The 15,990-nt window shown below is 35.0% G+C and overlaps 5 protein-coding genes across 6 annotated transcripts; 4 read left to right on the top strand and 1 right to left on the bottom strand.

Annotated features, from left to right (window-relative positions):
• The first annotated feature begins 1,629 nt into the window (after positions 1-1,629).
• LOC130950263 (uncharacterized) lies at positions 1,630-2,574 on the top strand. Its single transcript, XM_057878781.1, has 4 exons — positions 1,630-1,815; positions 1,899-2,002; positions 2,098-2,269; positions 2,446-2,574. Exons 1-4 carry the CDS (start codon positions 1,630-1,632, stop codon positions 2,572-2,574), a joined length of 591 nt encoding a protein of 196 aa, XP_057734764.1.
• LOC130947780 (uncharacterized) lies at positions 2,183-3,624 on the top strand. The gene is made up of 3 exons (XM_057876489.1): positions 2,183-2,269; positions 2,446-2,568; positions 2,672-3,624. Exon 3 carries the CDS (start codon positions 2,692-2,694, stop codon positions 3,268-3,270), a length of 579 nt encoding a protein of 192 aa, XP_057732472.1. The 5' UTR covers positions 2,183-2,269; positions 2,446-2,568; positions 2,672-2,691; the 3' UTR covers positions 3,271-3,624.
• Positions 3,625-4,612: 988 nt separating this feature from the next.
• LOC130947778 (cytochrome P450 CYP73A100-like) lies at positions 4,613-6,825 on the top strand. Its single transcript, XM_057876488.1, has 2 exons — positions 4,613-5,581; positions 6,023-6,825. Exons 1-2 carry the CDS (start codon positions 4,707-4,709, stop codon positions 6,753-6,755), a joined length of 1,608 nt encoding a protein of 535 aa, XP_057732471.1. The 5' UTR covers positions 4,613-4,706; the 3' UTR covers positions 6,756-6,825.
• A 902-nt stretch (positions 6,826-7,727) lies between these two features.
• LOC130950505 (serine/threonine-protein phosphatase 2A 65 kDa regulatory subunit A beta isoform) lies at positions 7,728-12,591 on the top strand. 2 transcript variants are annotated; one of them, XM_057879026.1, is made up of 13 exons: positions 7,728-7,837; positions 8,281-8,694; positions 8,784-9,030; positions 9,218-9,330; positions 9,709-9,788; positions 10,020-10,161; positions 10,294-10,374; positions 10,814-10,918; positions 11,145-11,327; positions 11,425-11,517; positions 11,785-11,924; positions 12,016-12,082; positions 12,174-12,591. In XM_057879026.1, exons 2-13 carry the CDS (start codon positions 8,308-8,310, stop codon positions 12,291-12,293), a joined length of 1,758 nt encoding a protein of 585 aa, XP_057735009.1. In that variant the 5' UTR covers positions 7,728-7,837; positions 8,281-8,307; the 3' UTR covers positions 12,294-12,591. The 2 variants fall into 2 exon arrangements, with proteins under 2 accessions (XP_057735009.1, XP_057735010.1); XM_057879027.1 differs by having other exon boundaries at positions 7,833-8,053.
• Positions 12,592-14,366: 1,775 nt separating this feature from the next.
• Positions 14,367-15,570, bottom strand: LOC130950734 (probable carboxylesterase 17). The gene has a single exon (XM_057879304.1). The coding sequence runs from the start codon at positions 15,488-15,490 to the stop codon at positions 14,450-14,452; it is 1,041 nt and encodes a 346-aa protein (XP_057735287.1). The 5' UTR covers positions 15,491-15,570; the 3' UTR covers positions 14,367-14,449.
• Positions 15,571-15,990: the final 420 nt, after the last annotated feature.

A 15,990-nucleotide genomic window follows, 5' to 3' on the forward strand; every position in this document is an offset into this window, starting at 1 on the left:
TTCTGTGACTAGTACATCTACCTCCTCTACACTTCACCTACCAAAAGTTTCTACTTTCATGTCCTTCATAACAGCATCACTTTTAACCCTGACAACGTACACCACATTCTCAACACCAAGCTCCACAACTACCCTAAGGACATGCCTTTTTCCATTTTCCAACAAGCAATATAGATTGTTGGATATTAGGACATTATGAAAAAAATTTTCTTCGACATCATATGCAAATTCTCATTTGAAATATACACACAGAGTGTTCTTTCTTTTTCGGAGTCTAAGTTGGCAGATAGTTTTGACTTCACATCCAAGCTATTAGTACAACGAGCAATGTCGCCATTGCCGCTCATACGAAAACTGAAGTGATAAGTTCGGAGAAGAAGCTGAAGGAAGTGATCAAAGTTGTGGACAATGTGGTCATGGAGATGATAGGGTAAAGAAGGCAGGAGATGGCAACGATGACGACGGGTTTTGACTAATCAGACTTATTGTTTAGATTCATGGGATTTATCGAAGACGACAAGTACTTGAGAGACATAGTCATTAGTTTCCTGAGTATGAATTGGTTAAGAACAAATTGAGGATTTTTTTTCGTGTGAACATTGAAGTTGTAAAATGTGCATTGTGTAGCTTGAAGTTACAGTGTTAGACTGTTAGTGTTATGCAATATATGATGAAAAATTGGAGAGAACAGTGTCGTTTCCGAACAGATGAGGTCAGGGATCATTTTGTCTCCTGTTAGAGTTGTCAGAGACCATTTTGTCTTTCGTTAGAGTTAACGGAGCCAAGGACCTAAGTAAATTAATTGTTAGGAACCAATCGAGTAATTAATTTTAGTTAGGGATTAAAGTGTCTAGTCCAAAATTCTTTGAGGACCAAATGGGGATATATCATTAGTTACCAGATGCCCTATATTCTAATTTCAATATATTACCTAAAGAGCACGTGATGGCAGTACCCTGAAATAGAAGGTTGTGCGTGTTGCAAAATTTGACCAAAATGCATGAACTCTCAAAAGATTGCAAGACTATTTGACGACATATTCATAAAATTCATTTGTTTAACGGAAAAGATTTATATCCTTACATTTTCGGGGGAGTAAAAGGTCAAGGATAGCAATTTCCTTTATTATACTCTTAAAATGTTAAAATTCCAATCAAAATATGTTTATTTTAATTGAAGTTAGTTTCTCTTTAGTGAAGGAGCAGCGGACCGTCCGATTGTCGTGATCTGCTTCTCATGATTGATCGAATAGTCAATAAATTGAATTTTGTAGATGACCTCTCCATTTCTGTCTTCACCGTTTCTTTGCGTTTGATTGGTTCATATAATCTAATTCTGCAATTTAGCCCACACCTCTCTCAGAATGTGACAATCGATCGAATGATACTTGAAAATTGAAATGTTCACGCCTTGACACTTCACTCACGCACTAACCGCGTTTAGTACTTAGTAGCTGTCTCTTGTCATATTACGCTTTGAGCCTTGCCTATTAAGAAAACTCTTACATCTCGAAACACCCATTACCATTACTATATATTGTAATTAATTAATTGTAAACGTATATAAACACTTTCTCTCAAGCTTATTATTCACATTATTTTCAGCACCATCACATTGTTCCCGTATCATATGGGTAAGAAACTGGATGCTCTGTTAGGTAGAAACTTTAAGGCTTCAAAGTTTACGGCAACCGTTAATCTTGCCTTATCTCGCCTCGCTATCCTCAAAAACAAGCGCCATGCACATCTCAAACTAGCCCGTTCTGACGTTCATCAACTTCTCCAACTTGGTCACCATGATCGCGCTCTCCTCCGAGTAAGATATAGTTTAATGCTATATATCATTTGTTTTGTCTTAGTTATTGGTTTCGGGAAACTGATGGGTTGCTATTGACACAGGCTGAGCATGTGATCAAGGAGCAGAATATGCTGGATGTATATGACAAGATTGAAGGATACTGCAACCTCTTGTTTGAGAGGGTCCACCTCATTGCACAAGAGAGGTTCGTTTACTTTATGTTATTTAGTATTTTATCATCCTGCTGCTTATGATTGATTGAAAGCCTTTTTTCATTCTTATTTTGAATTATTGTTGTAGAGAATGTCCGGAGGAACTAAAAGAGGCTGCATCAGGATTACTCTACATGGCTTCAAGGTGTGGAGATTTACCAGAGATTCTAGAGATTCGTGCAATGTTGACATCAAGATTTGGGAAGGAGTTTGCTGCTCGTGCTATTGAGTTAAGAAATAACTGTGGTGTTGATCCTCAGGTATATATATATATATATATATATATATATATATATATATATATATATATATATATATGTTAATCGTGGTTCTGTCACTTCGATTAGTATCTATTAATCATTATTTTTTCATTCCAACCTTTTTTTTACCCGCGCAAAAGATTATAACTTTTGAAATCCTTTTAATTTGCTTCAAGTTGATACAAAAGCTTTCCACAAGGATGCCAAGCTTGGAAAGCAGAACGAAGGTACTCAAAGATATTGCTTCTGAGAACAACATTATTCTACTGATTGAAGAAGTTTCTTCTGTTACAATTGAGGTATAGTAAGTGCATATAAGAGCTAAAGCAACAAATACGCATTCTTTTTTCTTTCCTTTTTTTTTCTTTTTTTTTTCACACTCTGTTAATCAAATTCTTACAGAGAGAGCCTGATGTGATCAAATGCAGGAACAAGTCAATGTTGTAAAACAAAATCAGCAGGAGACTAGGCTAAAAGAAGAAGAGAACCTCCACAATTTGCCTAGTAAAGAAAAAGATGGGGAGTCAATTGATTCCTTTAAAGCTATGAAGAAGTATAAGGATGTAGCTGATGCTGCAAAAGCTGCTTTCGAATCAGCAGCACAAGCAGCCGCTGCTGCAAGAGCTGCTCTGGAACTCTCACAATCCAGTCCTCACGGTCCTGATGATGATCATAATAGTCCAAGCCCCGGACCAAGAAAATTCTTGGATGAACAAGATTCTGATTTTGTGGAAGTTGTCCCTCGGCTGGAAGATTCAGCTGATGAGATTTCAAATGGGGAGTCCGTGTTATTGGTTGCAGAAACCGAGGCTGATTCACTTGTGAAGGAACTAGAATTTGATGAGAGTGATGATGAGGCTGATAATAAAGACAAGAGTAATCAAACTTCTAAGCAGACACCAAGAGTATCAAATGATGTTCCAGAATCCAAGATGCATAGCAAACCTCATTTGGATTTGGAGAAGAGGCCGTTTTCAGTGAGAACTAGACATGGTTACTGAGAAAGAATGAGTGTAGGTGTATGCATAATGAGACTTTTCTTATGAGATTTGAGTTATGCAGATAGTTTGGGATAAGTGTGTTGATTGGTTGAATGAACCAGTTACTTTTATTTCACAAGTTGAGCAAGGAAAAATTGTCTGTTTGGATTTTGTGTATTTAAACTATTGATTTGATATAGTAGGAGGCATTCTCAAGGCACGGACATAGGAAACAGAGAAGTTCCAGTTGATTCATTAAAAAAAAAAAAGGTGTGTTGTATTTGGCCACTAATATATTTAATTATTTATGATTGCAAAATTCTATGAATAGCAGAAGTATCCAATCACACTTCATCGTAGACAACTACATTAGATTGAACCAAATATAGATATTAACAACTTATCCTACTTTTATTATTATGTCATTAAATTTTCTTGATCATTTTTGTATAGTTATTCATTTTTTGTTGATTAAAGAATCCTAATAATCTTTAAAGGTTTTTTTTTTTCCTTTGTAAAATGTTATTTTGATGAGCTAAATATGGGGTTTCTACAATCTTTAGATATAGAATTGCTTAGATTTAGTTTTACTTCTTGGAACATGTTCCTAATCAGTAGATTTAGATCTGATTTCAAGTTTAAAAATTTTTTGGTAAGATTTATAATATAATAACGCTTTGTGACCTTGATTATTAGGATAATGTACGTTGCACAACGTGACAAATATCAGATTCCTAAGAAATACTACATAAGCTATGTATGTGTCTGTCTGTTGATCTCTCCTCTCCATAAATAAACTTTTTAATGTTCCAAAACTAGTGTACTGAAACGCTGATATAAAGACATACCAAAACTTTAAAGTGATAAGAAGAAAAAAAAGAGAGAAAATATCAATTAGCGTATTAGTTAGCTATAAAAATATGAGAAAGTATTATGGTGAATAATTGACTATTATTATAGTAGCTATGTTAATTATATAATTTTGATAACACTTAAAAAAATATTATTAAAATTAATTTTTTTTATTTTTACAAGAATTTTTATTTTTTTAAATAAAAAAGTATTAGCTACTGTAGCATGCAATATATATATATATATATATATATATATATATATATATATATATATATATATATTCAGCCACGGTTGGCTTGACTCTACATATAGAATATATTATAGAAATATATATACCACTTGCTCAAGTCTGCTTCATATGTTGGCTTTACTAACTCGACATATTTGACTTCACCTATCACATTTCGAAATTAATCTTCCTACCTTGGTTTGAAATACCAATGAATCTAGCCCATGGATTCAATCACAAACTGTGGGGAATTCCTATATATATATATAAGCTTACTCTCAATATCTTCTAACCAACCCACTCATATACATCTCAACCATATAGCAGTTCATTCCTAGCCTTAATTATTCTTTTGCACACAAAAAATTTAAACATGGGACTTCAACTCAAGAAACCAGTCTTTTACACTAGTATTATTACACTAGCACTTACCTTAATTACAAAACTCTTGTGTTGTCAACTTTCTATTCCTTTCCCTTCCTCAAATTTCGTTGTTGCTGTTGCCACTCTTGTGTTTACGTTGTTCCTATACTTGAACAAGAACTCTTCTACCACACTCCCTCCAGGGCCTCTCTCTGTTCCTATATTTGGAAATTGGTTACAAGTTGGCAATGATCTCAACCACCGTCTTCTAGCTTCATACTCACAACACTATGGCCCCGTTTTCCTTCTCAAACTTGGTTCCAAGAACTTGGTTGTGGTATCTGATCCAGAACTTGCCACCCAAGTCCTCCATTCACAAGGTGTTGAGTTCGGCTCTCGCCCTCGAAACGTTGTGTTTGATATCTTCACTGGCAATGGACAAGACATGGTGTTCACCGTTTATGGTGATCATTGGCGCAAGATGCGTAGGATAATGACCCTGCCATTTTTCACCAACAAGGTTGTCCATAACTACAGCAACATGTGGGAAGAAGAGATGGATTTGGTGGTGCATGATCTCAATGGCAATGTTGAGAAAGTGAGGAGCGAAGGGATAGTTATCAGAAGGAGGCTTCAGCTGATGCTGTATAACATCATGTATAGAATGATGTTTGATGCAAAGTTTGAGTCTCAAGAGGACCCTTTGTTCATTCAGGCTACCAAGTTTAACTCTGAGAGAAGCCGTTTGGCACAGAGCTTTGAGTACAACTATGGAGATTTTATACCTCTGCTTAGACCCTTCTTGAGGGGCTACCTCAACAAGTGCAAGGACTTGCAAACTAGGAGGTTGGCATTTTTCAACAACTATTACATTGAGAAAAGGAGGTAAGAAAGTAAAATAAATCTTTGATTTTACATTTAATTTCCATTTCTAACAAAAGGTATTCAACATTCATTCATTCAACTTAAATTTTGTATTCAGAATTGGGACCTAAATTTTATGTTTTATATACCTTAAATTCCATAAGAGAACAAATGAATAATTAACTGTCATTAACTGCCTAACTAAAGGAGAGTTATTTAACAATTAATAATACTATGCAGATTAATTTCTATATTAACATAATGGACCAAATATAAAAGAGGAAAACTCAGGTAGAGTCGACTTCACGTGAAGTTGATACCTGAAAGCGGTTAGATGAAAATTTAGTCAAATCAGATAAATTATCTAACGGCTTTCAGGTATCAACTTTACGTACGTGAAGTCGACTGCACATGAGTTTCCACCATAATAAAATTCTAACACCTATGTGACTTACTGTACAGAAATATAATGGCTGCTAATGGAGAAAAGCACAAGATAAGCTGTGCAATTGATCACATCATAGATGCTGAGATGAAGGGAGAAATAAGTGAAGAGAATGTGCTTTACATTGTAGAGAACATAAATGTTGCAGCAATAGAGACAACACTGTGGTCAATGGAATGGGCAATAGCAGAGTTGGTGAACCATCCAGAAGTCCAAAGAAAGATTCGTGATGAGATATCGAAAGTGCTTAAAGACCAAACAGTTACAGAATCTAACCTGCATGAACTGCCATATCTACAAGCCACAGTGAAAGAGACACTAAGACTTCACACCCCAATTCCTCTACTTGTGCCACACATGAACCTTGAGGAAGCAAATCTAGGAGGGTACAAGATTCCAAAGGAGTCCAAGGTGGTAGTGAATGCATGGTGGCTTGCAAATAACCCTGCATGGTGGAAGAAGCCTCAAGAGTTTAGGCCAGAGAGGTTCTTGGAAGAGGAGAGTGAGACAGAAGCAGTGGCTGGAGGGAAGGTTGATTTCAGATTCTTGCCATTTGGTGTTGGAAGGAGGAGTTGCCCTGGGATCATTCTTGCAATGCCAATTCTGGCTTTGATCATTGCAAAGTTGGTAACAAACTTTGACATGAAACCTCCAAATGGATCAAACAAGATTGATGTCACTGAAAAAGGAGGCCAATTCAGCTTGCACATTGCTAACCATTCCACTGTTTCTTTTTATCCAATTAATTAGCAAATTATTTTCCTCTTGTCAACTTCAAAATCAAATTGTTTTTCTTGTTTCTTTGCTTCTTCTTTCTCAATTATTGTGTGTAATGTGTCACATCACCTTGTCTTATAAAATTACTAGGTTATATTTACGGTGAAGGTGTTTTTCAATGAAGAATAATAAAAAAAAGACATAATGTAGTATGCTTATTTTTCTCAAAATTTTAATTATAATTTTTACTCTTCTATACACCAAATTTTATAACAGCACATTCATTTAAATTAGTTCCTATCCTGAAGACAAGATGCATATTAGTGATTGTTACGAATTACGATACAGGCCAAACTGTCCACTGAACCAAAATGGATCCTTTTCATTGTTTTTAACACTTGAAAAAATAAAATGTGATCTCTTGTCTTTAATTCTATATATGAGATTAAAAATAAATATAAAAAAAACAATAAAAAATTAGATTTAACAGTAGACAATGAACACTATCCAAATTTTTTTTAGATCTAGGCTGAGTGATCTACTTATATTTTGCACTCTTATTTGAGCTTAAGGATTTTTTTTTTTCAAATATAATATTTATATTAAATCATTTAATCAAATATATTATTTAACATTTTCAATCATCATATTTATATGAAGATTATTCTAACAATGTTTGTAAGAGTAGTTTCTTTATTATATCCAATATTTCAGAAATAATTCATATGCTTTAATGTAATTAAATGACAAATAAAAAGTATTTGTTTTAGAGTTTAATTTTATACAATTATTAAATTTATTTAAAACATTTATGTGTTTAAATAAATCTTTTATTAATAAATTTTGGATAATTTAAATAATGTAATTATATAAATATTTTAAAAAATTTACATATAATTATCTTTACCTAAATTTAATATTTAAAAATTATTAGATAATTTTACATAGTAGATATGAATGTTCAGTTTTTAGTTTTTACATTGTGAAAATTAACTACCTTATGAAAAATGCGTGGAACGGTGCGTTTCGGTAAAAAATTGTAGAGAAGCATAGAGATACGAAGCAAACGCCATTTCCGTGGGGTTGTGTGCGCGTGACCACGTTGAAAAACATTGGTAACACTTCTCTCTCACTCTCTCTCTCTCTCTCTCTCTCTCTCTCTTCCATCGTCTTCTTTTCATCGCTGTTAGGGTTTCCGGTGTCCATGCATACTGTCTCTCATTGATGCATTCTTAATTTTCTCAACTCCACTCCACTGCACCCTAATTCACTCAACACTAGATCCCAATTCCTGCTTACTTACCTCCCCAATTACAAACCTCTTCGCTACGGTATTTACCTCTTCGATTCACTACTTCTATTTCATTTACATTTTTAATTGCACACCAGTTGAGTAGCCTGTAGCTTAATTTAATTTAATTAAAGTAAAGTATTTTCTAGTTCAAGAGATTTTGTTAGGCGATTTCAAAATTCAGTGCTAAGTATCTGTTTTTTATTTTAGTAGTTTGTAGATATATATGATCTTATTGCAGTTTGATTAATTTGTTGATTATGCCAGAGGTTTTTGGAATAAAAGGAAATTTCCATGGCTGATGAACCGTTATATCCGATAGCGGTGCTTATAGATGAGCTGAAGAATGATGACATCCAGCTACGGTTGAACTCTATTCGCAGGCTTTCCACGATTGCACGTGCACTTGGCGAGGAGCGAACGCGAAGGGAGTTAATTCCGTTCTTGAGTGAAAATAATGATGATGATGATGAGGTGCTTCTTGCTATGGCAGAAGAGTTGGGAGTGTTCATTCCTTATGTTGGTGGAGTGGAGCATGCTAGTGTGTTGCTCCCACCTCTTGAGACACTTTGCACTGTTGAGGAAACTTGTGTCAGGGATAAAGCAGTGGAGTCACTTTGTAGAATTGGATCTCAAATGAGAGAAAATGATTTGGTTGAACATTTCATCCCATTGGTGAAGGTCAGTAATTATTTCCTCCTTAGTGCTTGTTTATGATTCAGGAGGTGTTGTTTGTATCCTGCCTAATTCATGTTATAAATTTTGGTCAGAGGTTGGCAGCAGGTGAATGGTTTACTGCCCGAGTATCTGCATGTGGATTATTTCATATTGCATATCCAAGTGCACCAGAACCGTCAAAGGCAGAGCTAAGGTCGACATACAGTCAGTTATGTCAAGATGACATGCCAATGGTTAGGAGGTCTGCTGCATCAAATCTTGGAAAATTTGCTGCAACAGTTGAATATGCTCATTTGAAGGCAGACATCATGTCAATTTTTGATGATCTTACTCAAGATGGTAATTATATATACATATAGTTCTTTCTAGATAGGGAAATGTCTTTCTTTTGTATATTACCAGTGTGTTCGATTATGGTGAATAGCTTATTATCCTTTTCCCATTGAAACACTGCTTCCCCTCCCCCCCCCCCCCCCCCCCCCCCTCTTCAATTTTAATATGTAGTTGCTATTTTAAATTTGAACAGATCAAGATTCTGTTAGATTGTTAGCTGTGGAGGGTTGTGCAGCTCTTGGCAAGCTGTTGGAGCCTCAAGATTGTGTTGCGCATATACTCCCGGTTATTGCTAACTTCTCTCAGGTACACTTGAGCATGGATTAAAATGTTAATAAAAAAAATCTTTACTTAATAGTATGTACCATATACAGATTTCATTTTTCAAACTATGTACTATATATACCAAGGTTTCTATCCTTTTGTTCCAACTGAATTTTATGGATTTTGGCTGTCCAGAGATTATACACTTCTCCTGATTTCACACATGAAACTCGAGACTATTTATTAGTATAAAATATTCATCTCTCATTCATGATTGTGTTAATTTCCCACTTAAATTCTTAAACATAGCCATTGCTTGGTATCTTGTGCAATGTTTTTTCTACCATATCAATCCCCCCCCCCCCCCCCCCAAAAAAAAAACTTTTAATCGCCTGATGTTATTTAACTGATCCTGGATAGGATAAGTCCTGGCGCGTACGGTACATGGTTGCAAATCAATTATATGAGCTCTGTGAAGCTGTAGGCCCCGAACCTACAAGGTATTATTTTTCAGCTGAATATTACACCTGCTGCGTATATGTGAATATATTGATTTATGATTATGAACTATGTTCTTTAGTTGGGACTTGGGCTCATTATGGTGATAGTCGAAGATGTGATTCCTATAATTATATTGATTTCCTCCTATGTTTAACAAGGCTAAAATCTGAAGTCCTATCAAATATATCTACTTTTCTTAAGATCTTATCAAACTATTTCTTTGTGAAAAGGACGGAACTGGTGCCTGCCTATGTGCGGTTGCTTCGAGATAATGAAGCTGAAGTACGCATAGCAGCTGCTGGAAAAGTGACCAAATTTTGCAGGATTTTAAGTCCAGATCTTGCGATTCAGCACATTCTTCCTTGTGTGAAGGTGTGTGTACCTTTGAAATAAAACCCTTAATACATATATAATGTTACCAAGGCTCTATTTTGTTTTGATTTCGTAGTTCAGTATTCTAAAACTATATTTACAGGTTTAAATACTTTGGAACAACTTTTGCAGGAACTGTCATCAGATTCTTCACAGCATGTACGTTCTGCTTTGGCTTCAGTAATAATGGGAATGGCTCCTGTATTAGGAAAGGTAACGTTCTAGATTGGGAAGTTCATAAACTCCGTGAATTTCATCACTCCTCACCATTATGTACTTGGTTCTCATATATTGCAATAATATGAATTTATTCTCTATTGTTTTTATTGTGCCATCTATATATACTTTTATGGTTGGCGTCTTTTTTTGTTATTCTGGTAACTAACTTCTGCCTATTGCTGGTATGCAACCTTATGTTAAATTTGATGGATTGTGCTAGTTTAATTCTTTAACTGATTTTTGTGGCATTGGATTTTAGCCTTTTAATTTTTAAATTTCTAATAAATTACTGCCTTCTTTTTTTCATCTAATTATAATTTATCCAAAATTTTTATTCTTTTTAATTTTTTCTCATTCTATACCCTTGACCATTTATGATGGTAGTATCTTTTAGTGTAAATCTGATTCTAGTTCTACCTTATCTTCATTGCAGGAGGCAACAATCGAGCAGCTTCTTCCTATTTTCCTTTCCCTTTTGAAGGATGAATTTCCTGATGTGCGCCTAAACATCATCAGCAAGCTTGATCAAGTAAATCAGGTTGTTAACTGGTTACATGTTCTTAAGTCGTTTTAGGTTGCAGAATGCTTTATATTCTTTGAATAACCCTTTTTCTTTTCATCCAATAATGCTATTAATTCTAGCATGTGAAGTTTATGCTTTCATTTTGCCTTATGTCTGCATGCTGCCATATAATTGCAGAAAGTATGAATCAAGAAAATAAAGCAGACTTTTTAAAGTTATGCTGATCAAGCTATTCTTACAGGTTATTGGAATTGATCTGTTATCTCAATCTTTATTACCTGCCATTGTTGAACTTGCTGAGGATAGGCATTGGAGGGTCCGGCTTGCAATAATTGAATATATACCCTTATTGGCAAGTCAATTGGGGGTTGGGTTCTTTGATGACAAGCTTGGTGCTCTTTGCATGCAATGGTTACAGGACAAGGTTTCTGCTATCCTCTTCCCTGCTAGTGTGAGGGTATCTTGGGAACCACACGATTACGGATGACTATTTCTACTTACTCTATGAATGCTTAATGCAGGTTCATTCAATTCGTGAAGCTGCTGCTAACAACTTGAAACGCCTTGCTGAAGAATTTGGTCCTGAATGGGCTATGCAGCACATAGTTCCACAGGTTCAGTTTTTACTTTTAATTTATTATATACCATTGCATAGTATGTTTGTATTCGTCCCAATTATATACCCATTTGTTTAGCCTGTGTTCTTTTGGCTGTGGTCTCTGTTAACCCATTTGGGGGGTGTCAATATTAACATTATATACCATGGGCTTGTTATAGGTTCCATATGTGTAGGATTCGAAAATGCTTTTTATTTAAATATCTGCTTTATAACAACCACACACGAGTGCAACTTCACAATATCGTATGATGTGTGTGAACAGGTTTTGGATATGATTAGCAATCCACACTACTTGTATCGAATGACCGTTCTTAGAGCAATCTCTCTGCTTGCTCCTGTCATGGGTGCTGAAATCACTTGTTCAAGGTTGTTGCCTGTTGTTATTGCTGCATCAAAAGATAGGTAATTATAATTTGAAGTTTGTTATATGTCATAGCGTTTGAGTGAATGCAATGCTATAGTTTCTAATGGGGATGCCTTTTCACTCTCACAGAGTGCCCAACATCAAGTTCAATGTGGCAAAGGTATTAGAGTCCATCTTCCCCATCGTTGATCAGTCTGTAAGTGTCGTATTTTCTTTTGCTTTCCATCCTCTGTTCTGTTTCTTTGTTTGTCGTCCACTTTAATTTTGGGAACGTCATTGCCATTTAGGTGGTGGAGAAGACAATCCGTCCATGTTTGGTTGAGCTCAGCGAGGATCCCGATGTTGATGTGCGATTTTTTTCCAACCAAGCTCTTCAGGCAATCGATCATGTCATGATGTCTAGCTAGACAGAAATGTTTCGGCCGGTATTGAAGACGAGGACACCAGTAGATGAGTAGAGGGTGCTAATGTTTCCCATCACCATGATAATACTCACGTAACTGTATTAATAGCTATATCGTTTATTGTGACACGATACCCCTTAAGAATTGATGTGATTTAGTTCCCATAATACGTTAATTTTCAGATATCAGTTTTTACTTTTTATTACATTTTGCATAGGTTCCTTAGTCGTGCGCCTTGTACAATCATGTTACTGCTCGCATGTAAGATTTTTCTTTATTTCATTTTGCATAGGTTCCTTAATTGTTCCTTGTACCTCTAGCTCCCACGTGACGAGTTGCTTATGCATATGATTGCTTTTTACACCCATCTCTCGCATTTTGATTTCACTTTGCGTGGGACGAATTTTGAACAAGAGATAAGAGGAGTGTCCTTTTATATTAGCTACATGATCAACAAAATTTATTATTTTTGACTAATGTTTAGTCAATAAAAATATTTTTATGCTAAATTTTAATTTCTAGATCTTAAAAATATGAAATAAAGTATTGGTCTAAAATATTATCCAACATTGATAAAAAGTATTGGACTTCTAGTGTTTTTCTTTATATTATTTTATGGATCGAGGATTTGTTATTCTCTCATTCTCTCGCTAGTTTGAAAGTAACACATTTCAAACACCTAATTCTATAAATAATAATAGATAAGACACTATATTTGTTAGATTAATTAAAAGCAATTAATAATTGTGCCATTATATTTGGTAGATTAACTAAAATCAAATCAATATATAACGTGCATGTTCATAAAATCTTAAATAAATACAATGAACAACAGGAGATTTGAATCTAAATCCCTCTCTTTTGAACAAATATTTAATATTTTAATGTCACCAAATTAGTAATTCAATTTGTTAATAATACATAAATAATATTGATATGATAAAATGTGAAAGGGTTAAATACTTTGTAAAGTAGTAGTTTTACACGAGTATCTAATTACGTAATATTACATCAACAAAAATAGATATTTTTTACATTGACCGCGTATATGATTATCGAAAAAACGAATGTAATTGTACGATTGTGTAAAACATTTTAGACTGTTAGTGCATCAAAATTAAACTCTAAAGACTATATTTGAGTGAATATAAATTTGTTTTTGCAAGTCGAACTGGACATATTCAAATTAAGATTTTTAGAATGTGGATAGAAATGTTTAGAATGTGAATAGAAATCAGATTGAAATTAGAATAGAGCTTGAATCCCATCCTAACTTATCTGCTGTCACCCTTATTTCAAAGAAGCTCCATCACTTTTTCTAAACTACACTATAACTCTGTCTATCACCAACTTGCCATCAAACATCTGTAGCTATTCAGTACATTACTTCACACGGCAAGCAAGAGTGAGAAATCTCAAGAGTCAAGTCTCAACTTCCACTAGATCCGACAAATAAATAAATAGCATGTTTTTATCACTCAAAACGGGGGTTGAGGCATGCATTCCCAACCACCACTTTACCCTTTCTCTCCACTCTTCATTCCCTTTAAATAACTCCCCAAACTATTCTCTCATTGCCTTACCCCTCTCTCTCTTTCTCTTCTTTATTTGTAATGCACATCATTGAGCTAATTAGCCACCTGGATTTCTCTAAGGATAATTCCAATTTTGCATTCAAGCAGGGCCAGTATTCTTAGATCTTGTAATATAACGTCTCCTCAACTGTGCAGGGATCCAAGGAGCAGAGGTTGTGAAACAATGGAACACTCATTTGAGCAAGATAACACAAGCAGTTTATGCAGACAATGGGGTGAGGTTTTAAGCCGTTTAAAAACCTCAACCTCGAACTTTCATCCTGCATGTTCTGCAATGGTTGACCCAATGGTTCTGTTATAAGTAGTAGCCTCTCTCTGTTCTGTTTATACATTATAATGTAAAATTTCATAATCTGATAATTATGTATAATTGTACACAACAAATCAGTCATCAAATTATAACTCATTTTGTTGCTGATTTTCTGTGTACACCTAACATAGTTGTATTATATCTACAATGTTAAGAGTTATAACAGTTGGATTCAATGTAAAATTACACTACTTTAATAGTGTGCTTATATAAAGTAGTATTACAACAAACCATAACCAATGGGTTCATATTAATCAGAGAGACATGATGAAGGACTTGAGACAAGACATCATTTGATGTGTTGTGTATTTTGAGATGTGAGATTTGCTGAGAATCTGAAAGGCATGGCCAACACCTTTGAAGACAGAATATTCCACTGTGATACCCTCTTTGGCCAAAGCATCACAGAACTCCAAGTTCCTATCCTTCAATATATCCATCTCTGATATGCACACCAACGTTGGCACCAATAAATTCTTCAACTTTACTGCCCCTTTTGCAATAGGATTGCACCACGGATGATCACGGTCCGCCCCACGTGGCAGCGCCAGACGCCAGTAGGCATCGGACGCTGCCAAGTTAAGGGCAGAGCCAGGTGATTCAGCCATGGATTTCTCAGATGCTGTTCTCACTTCTCCACCGAAGAAAGGTTGTATCAGAACAAGTCCCTTCAAGTTTAAAGGCCTCAAAGCAGATTCAGATACTCTTATGGCAACATTGTAAGCTATGTTAGCACCTGCACTGTCACCTCCTAAGAACACACTTGAAAAGTTGCATTTCTTAGTCCACCATTCACTATCATCGTATTGATATAGAAATTGTTGTTTCACCCACATTAATGTCTTTATTCCATCATCATATGGTGCTGGAAGAGGATTCTCCGGTGCCAATCGGTAGTTCACTGACATAATCATGCACCCTACTTCAGCAGATAGCTTAGCGAGGAAATCATGGTAGCAACTCCATGCTGCTGATCCAATGCAGAAGCCACCACCATGAAAATACACCAGCAAAGGTATCTTATTGTGATGGTGGAGATTTGGAACATAGAAACGTGCCCATGTGTTTGTAACGTTGTCAATGACCATGTCTCTTGATGTAACTTTTAGTTCCGGACTCAGAGCTGAAGAACTGACACATGGAACAACTTGAGGTCGTTCTATGTATCCATCTTTGTGAACTCTAATAAGCCCTTTGATTTCCTCAACAACAGAACCATGATGATGTTGTTGATATTCTTTGCTTCTTGTTCTGTATTGTGGACTAAGGCTTAGGCTTGATGCAAGAGCAGCCATTCAAAGAAGAAACCAAAAAAAAAACAAAAAGGATTTACTTGGGGGAATTTAATTTTGGGGTTTGTAGCTTTGTGGTTGGTTACATTTATATACAAATAATGAAGTGATTGGATAGAAATATTTATATACATGTGGTTTTGGAATTGATAATGGCATGTTCTAGGTGGGTGCGTGCGCACTGTTAGGGGAGGTTTAAAACGTCTTTTTTTTTAAAATATTTTTAAATAATTAAAATTTAATATATATTATTCATTAAATTATGTAATTTTAATAAAAAAATTAATTTATAATTTTAATGTACTTTTTTAAAATATAAGATAGATAAACGCATACTATTAAGCTACCAAAATTAGCTCTAAATTAATTAATCACAATGATATGCTTGTTTACACGCCAGCCGTTCATGTTTGACCTTAATCATGCACAAAATTGACCCATGCTGTTTTCTTTTAATTATTAATTTGTATGGTATCAAGGTTTTCCTTTCATTTCTTATTCTG

This window comes from Arachis stenosperma, chromosome 9 (assembly GCF_014773155.1).
Source record: "Arachis stenosperma cultivar V10309 chromosome 9, arast.V10309.gnm1.PFL2, whole genome shotgun sequence".
Classification (NCBI taxonomy): domain Eukaryota; kingdom Viridiplantae; phylum Streptophyta; class Magnoliopsida; order Fabales; family Fabaceae; genus Arachis; species Arachis stenosperma.

What these genes read in the sequence shown, in the direction of transcription:
- LOC130950505 (XM_057879026.1), top strand. Translation starts at nt 8,308, where the DNA reads ATGGCTGATGAACCGTTATATCCGATAGCGGTGCTTATAGATGAGCTG. An exon ending in ACATTCTTCCTTGTGTGAAG is followed by an intron (nt 10,162 to 10,293) that starts GTGTGTGTACCT and finishes CAACTTTTGCAG; the next exon opens with GAACTGTCATCAGATTCTTC. An exon ending in AGCTTGATCAAGTAAATCAG is followed by an intron (nt 10,919 to 11,144) that starts GTTGTTAACTGG and finishes CTATTCTTACAG; the next exon opens with GTTATTGGAATTGATCTGTT.
- LOC130947780 (XM_057876489.1), top strand. Translation starts at nt 2,692, where the DNA reads ATGCAGGAACAAGTCAATGTTGTAAAACAAAATCAGCAGGAGACTAGG.
- LOC130950263 (XM_057878781.1), top strand. Translation starts at nt 1,630, where the DNA reads ATGGGTAAGAAACTGGATGCTCTGTTAGGTAGAAACTTTAAGGCTTCA. An exon ending in ATGATCGCGCTCTCCTCCGA is followed by an intron (nt 1,816 to 1,898) that starts GTAAGATATAGT and finishes CTATTGACACAG; the next exon opens with GCTGAGCATGTGATCAAGGA. An exon ending in ACTGTGGTGTTGATCCTCAG is followed by an intron (nt 2,270 to 2,445) that starts GTATATATATAT and finishes ATTTGCTTCAAG; the next exon opens with TTGATACAAAAGCTTTCCAC.
- LOC130950734 (XM_057879304.1), bottom strand. Translation starts at nt 15,490, where the DNA reads ATGGCTGCTCTTGCATCAAGCCTAAGCCTTAGTCCACAATACAGAACA.
- LOC130947778 (XM_057876488.1), top strand. Translation starts at nt 4,707, where the DNA reads ATGGGACTTCAACTCAAGAAACCAGTCTTTTACACTAGTATTATTACA. An exon ending in TATTACATTGAGAAAAGGAG is followed by an intron (nt 5,582 to 6,022) that starts GTAAGAAAGTAA and finishes CTTACTGTACAG; the next exon opens with AAATATAATGGCTGCTAATG.